Source organism: Mixophyes fleayi, chromosome 5 (genome assembly GCF_038048845.1).
Source record: "Mixophyes fleayi isolate aMixFle1 chromosome 5, aMixFle1.hap1, whole genome shotgun sequence".
Classification (NCBI taxonomy): domain Eukaryota; kingdom Metazoa; phylum Chordata; class Amphibia; order Anura; family Limnodynastidae; genus Mixophyes; species Mixophyes fleayi.
In genome coordinates, this window is record NC_134406.1 from 24,957,387 (window position 1) to 24,963,386 (window position 6,000).

Below are 6,000 nucleotides of genomic sequence, written 5' to 3' on the forward strand. Positions count from 1 at the left end.
ACTATAGTACAGGGCAGGATTAAGATGTGTGGAGGCCTTAGAGCAAGTAATTTGGGGGTCTCTTCATTACTCGAAGGTTGCCTATAGCAACCAATTGGATTCCAGCTATCATTTTGTAGAATGTACTAAATAAATGCTTACTAGAATCTGATTGGTTGCTATAGGCAACATCTCCACTTTTTCAAACCCGCAGTTTAGTAAATATAGTGTTAGCCTGACCAGCCACGTGCAGGAAGGGCGAACAATGCACTGGCTGCCAGAAATGTTAACGAACATTGTTAACAGTGTCATTACACTGCCATACCATGAGAAGGGCAATATGAGTCTCGAGGCAGGTGGGGGGCAATTGGTTTATTGGGGGCCAATTAGTGTGTGGGTGCGCCAGTGTTAGAACCAGATGCCGCACCTCTGTGGCAGTATCTGTAACTATGTTCTCTACAGTGGCTCTCAATAATATTTTTTAGACCCCAATTATCTGCGCACCTTTATTTTGGAACCCCATGTGTCAATGTCTCATTGCTCTGGGACCCCAAAATAGATGGTTCCCAATAGAATGTACTCCATATTTTCAATCAACCTAGGACACATTCTGAAATCCTGACGTACAAGTTGCGCACCTCTGTACTATTATACAGAACATGTCAGCACGTAAATTAATATAACTACCATATAATCTAACCTACTATGGACAGAATTTGTGATGGATTGGTGTAATGCATACACTCTTTGCTTGTGTTTCTTGTGCAGGTGTGAATGTTTCTTCTGAATGATTGGTGTGTGGTCATTTAGTATTATTATTTCTAAATCCAATATAAATAATAAATTCACAACACATAAATATGTAAAATAACATGGATAGAAGTACAGTGTAAAGTTGCCTGGAGAAGGGGTTTTGGAATTAGCCATTAATCAATATCACAAAGTATCTTCAGCTTGTTTATATCTCTGACCAGGAACAATGAATTATAACTGTACAATAAAGAAAAATAAGTCAATCTACATCAATGTTCATCATCATTGATCTGTGGTTAAAAGGATAAACTGATAATGATATGATAATTATTCACCAGTATTTGATTTGATTGATTTTATTGAGGCTCATTGAAACTAATATTTGTATACAATTTATAAGCTGTACCATCATGTTTTTAATTTGTTTTGTCTCTGTCATTTGTAATGAGCACAGTGACTTAGGGATGATGGATTCCTATGACCACCCCATTCACCCTTTAAAGCACAATAAAGACAATTGTATTAAAATCATTGATCCCTAGGTCACCATGCGATTTACCAGTAGCAAACACAATGGGGGTAAATTTATCAAACCTTCTAAAAAGGAGAAATGCAACCAATCAGATATTAGCTATTATTTATCAAGCACATTCCAGCAAATGATAGCTAGAACCTGACTCGTTGCTATGGGCAACACCTCCACTTTTCCTTTTTTTAAAAGGTTTGATAAAACTACCTTATGATCAGTGTATCTGAATTCCACCGCTTATAAACTGGGTGATAAATTACATTGTGAATGAGGCTCTGGCTATGATTATTGCCATGCACTCTGAGCCTATGGGGCAGATTCAATTCCCCGTGTTGTTCTTTAGAATAACGTGGGCTACGCATTATTTACTTTACTACGGCAATTGCAATGCAAATTTTTGCAAATCAGCAAAGAAATGACCATAAAAAAGGTAATAAAGTAGCTATTACCCTAACAACGCTAATAGTGCACAGCCCGCGATGTTCTAAAGAACAATGCTGGGGATTGAATCTGCCCCTATATATTGACAGGCAGTAGCTAAGATATCAGTACCAAAATATTCAATAAAAAGGAAAATCTACTATTAAAAGTAGAGAAATACACAGTTAGTGGGATATGTTCTCACATCCTTTCATATATTCTGAATCTTCCTATATGCAATGTTTGTCATTAATGTAGTATTTGTTTGATTTTCCAGTGTTGCAGATGAGGGGCCATTATTTAAAGCACCCAGATTAAAAGGACCACAGGAAGATTTATTCGCAAACAAAGATGACAGGGTGGCAAGTTCGAGGTGCACAGCTACGTGCCAAGAAGAAGCGGTCACCAGCAGCAGCGGCACTGCCGAGAACAAACCAGACATTTTATTTAACAGGGAGGTGCTGAACGACAGCAGCTGCTGCTTTGTGGAAAATCAGACTCAAGTACAGGTACCTTTCCCGAACAGCAGCAGTGTCAGCAACAGGGCAAGTGTCTCATTCTGCTTTTCTAAGAAAGCATTACTAAAGCTGGATTCTTCAGCATCCGTTTTCAATGAAAGCGTGGAAGAAGTAAATGAATGCAGGCAATTACTTCACCATAAAGCCAAGCAAACGTCTGTAAGCTCGAGACACTATGTGCACGTAAATGAAAATGTAACAGAAAACACTGTGCTGTCTCAACAAGATGAAACAGACATGTCGCTGCCAGACAATGCGCCGGCAAATGCAGAGAAGTTTAAAGATGACAGAAGCAGTCAAGAAAACACAAAGGAACGCAGCGAAATTGCCCAATCAAACATAACAACTGAAATGCATTCTCCAGACACTAGTAGCATAGATCAGCTGAGTCAAAAAGTAGTAAACGTTACTTCAGAGACTGAGCAAGCTTCTGAGACTCCGGCGGAGGTCCGTTGCCAGACTCAGAGCTGTACGCAAGAGACTTGTTCCAACAAGCACACGGTTGCAGATGCAATATTAATCGAGCATTTATCGCATTTGCTTTCACAAAAAAATGGTAAAGAGGAGCTGCATTTAAATTCAGATGAAATGAATTCAGCAGCATCTAATGATCCCGTTCAAAACCGCCTTGAGTGCCCAGAACATTCGTTAGGGGAGTCTGCAAATACCAATGCTAAATCCAAAACACTATCTTTTCTTAGTGTTTTGAGCAAAGATGGCAATACTATTCTTCAGTGGCCCACAGAACTACTTATGTTTACTAAAACTCAGCCTTCAATATCCTATGCCTGCAATCCATTATATTTTGATTTTAAATGTTCTAAAAAAAATACAATTAGAAAGACGAATGAAAAAGACACAAGAATAGGTGAGAGTAATGATCCATCTAAAAACAGATGTGAGGACAAAGCCTCAGGTATCAATACGGAGAAAGACTTGGAGAATGAGACGGAGAGTCAATCGTTAGAGCCAAAGAAAGAGAGGACTCAACTAGAGGAATTGGCAGGAAATGAAATGGACTCTTGCAACAGTCACCGTTTAGCTACGGAATTAACCCATAAAGTCAAGTTCAATCATTTACATGATAGTAGACCTCAGGTTTCCACCCATATCAATAATTCTCAGAACTGCACTCTTAGAGCAAGCCACCATTCGAGAAAACGCAAAAGATCTTCCCACGGACACGCCATTAGCTGTAAAAGATCTGATGACAGCAAAGTGAAAGAAAATACAAATTCCAAAGAAGAATTGAAAAGAAAGAGGTTTTTACAAAAGGACCAGTTGGTATTTAAGGATAAATGGTTCAGCTCAAAGAAGTGTAAAGAGAGTAAAGACCAGAGAGGGTATGAAAGTAGATTGTCTTGGGAAAACAGTGATGGTGTTGAAGACTCTGATAGTGATACAAATTCTGAAACATCCCAGAAAACATTATTTTCACAGACCTCCTCTTCCAGTTATTCGACAAGCAGTGGTTCAACATGCAGACATGAAGACATTCTTAGCAGTCCGCCACCAACTCATGAAGCCTCTTTGAAAGGTGACAGTTGCCTATCAGGAAAGCACAACAGTGATTCTTCTTCTGAAAACGACTGTATTTCGGAAATTGCCAACAAGTTAAAATGCAAATGCAAAAATCAAAAGCACAAAACAGTGATTAGTGAGATATCAAGACATGAATATTTAGAACATCGGCTTTGTTGCAAATATGCCAGGAGCAAACATCGGTCTCGGATAAAACAAGATGGCTTGGGAGCAGATTCTCTTGTTGATCAATCACATCCCATACAAGAGAACAGCAATGAAAACTCCTCAAATGTTAAGTCAAGAATGGACAAATCTAGTGCTTCCCCGGAAGGAATAATTCACCTATCCACTTCCCCCAGAAGTCCACATACAACAGAAAGTTCAACCAATAGTAATACAAATGAGTCCACATATAAGTTTCATCACTGGGATCTAATGCCTCCTTCTGTGAGCTATAGAAACAGTGCTTCAGAAAAGATAGTACAGCGAATAGTAGTTAATGAGAAAAAGACATTGATTTCAGAATTGCTTTTAGAGGGCGAACAGGCCACAATGCCAGCAAAAGAGGACTGCAATACTAGGGAATGTGGTAAAGAATTTAATAAACACTCAGAGAATTCTTTTACTATACAATGTTCTCCAAAAGATCATGAAAAAGTGGCTCTGCTAACTAGCAGCAACAACATAGATATCCATAATATGGCCCACACCTTAAAAGATGTGATCAGCAGTAACGAATCCAAAGGTTCCACAGACTATAAAGTCACTGTTGCCACATCTGCTGATAGTTGTCCTTTTAAAGACTTGATTCACATAAATAGAGAGTGCAGAACTGAAATTCCAGTTGAGGGACAACCGGGACAATTCATTGGTGAAGTACAACCTTTTATGCAAAGCCCTGACCCAGCTCACCATAACTTCTCATGTGCGTTGCCCCCTCTAAGACATGCAGGTGGAACCAATTCACCCGAGACCAAAGAAGAACAAATAAGACTGGGACGGCCTCATGTAAATATGAAATCAAGCCCCGCGGAAGGAAATATAAAATGCTTTTATGACAGTACTATGCAGGACTTTAGAAGAATAGACAATAATCGAAGGTTCCATCATAAACCAATTTCTCCTCCTCTAGCACAACAACCTATTACATTCTCACCAGATGAAGTAGATAAGTATAAACTATTGCAAATGCAGGCACAGCAACATATGCAGAAGCAGCTCTTGACAAAGCATTTTAAAGCTTTACCCAGCAATGGCTCGGCTGTTTTCTCAACTGGACAAACTATTCAGCCCGTATCGGTCCAACACCATCCTTCTATCACCACCATCCACCATGCTCTCATGCAGCAATATGCTGTGACAGCTTCCATGCATTCCCATGTTAACCACTTTCCATTGCCACATCTAAATCCTTTCCCCCAGTCCCAGTTTTCACCTATAGCCCTGTCTTCATCATTAACACCAACGCTCTTTCCAGCACCTGCCCAACTCATTGGACATCCACTGGCGCATCCGCTGCATTTAGTCTCTGCGACAGCCATTCACCCTGCCCACCTGACTATTCAAGCACTCCCACATGCAACCCTTATCCCAACACTCTTTGCCCCTCACTCCAACACAGGAATGCACCCAACATTACAATTGCATCCTTTAATTCACCCGTTGTTCCAAGGGCACGATTTTCATCACCATTCTGGACATAGTCACCCTCATTAATATTTGCTAGAATGAAATGTACTGGCATAATCGAGTACATATTGAAGATTAGATTCTGTTAGTTTGTTTTCTCTCATTTTTTTCCCACTACTTTTTGCTTTTTTTTTACACTGATAATTTCTAGTTTAATCCATGGTAATCTAGTTTTAAGAGTTTAATCATTTATGTTTATTGTTGTTCTTGATTGTCCATTTGATATGGTATATGATGTGAATTTATTATGATGAAAATGCAATTATTTTTAATAAAATAAAGAATAATTGATCTGCCTACAAGACGAAAGTAAAAATTATTTCTCAGGTGTTTCTGTGGTTTTACCCAAAACATTTTATTTTATTATTTCTGTCGATTTGTCACTTACAAACATTATTTTGTTACTTTTATGTTGTTAATTTAAAATTTATTTTCCGGCTGTAATGTTAAAAGCCTGGCATTAAACATATATAGTGATGAGCTGGCGATCATTGACATCACAGACGGGTGTAAGCTTATTTTCAAGATTTAAACATTTACGTTTTTGTATTAACGTTTAATAAAAAATATTTTGCCGATAGGATAACG

General features: G+C 38.7%; 1 protein-coding gene across 1 annotated transcript in view; it reads left to right on the forward strand.

Annotated features, from left to right (window-relative positions):
• Positions 1 to 5,680, forward strand: part of ZNF804B (zinc finger protein 804B) — a 282,831-nt gene extending 277,151 nt beyond the window's left edge. The window contains exon 4 of the mRNA XM_075211857.1: positions 1,959 to 5,680. Within this exon, the coding sequence (XP_075067958.1) occupies positions 1,959 to 5,439 (3,481 nt within the window). The 3' untranslated portion in view covers positions 5,440 to 5,680. The remainder of the gene's footprint in view (positions 1 to 1,958) is intronic.
• Positions 5,681 to 6,000: the final 320 nt, after the last annotated feature.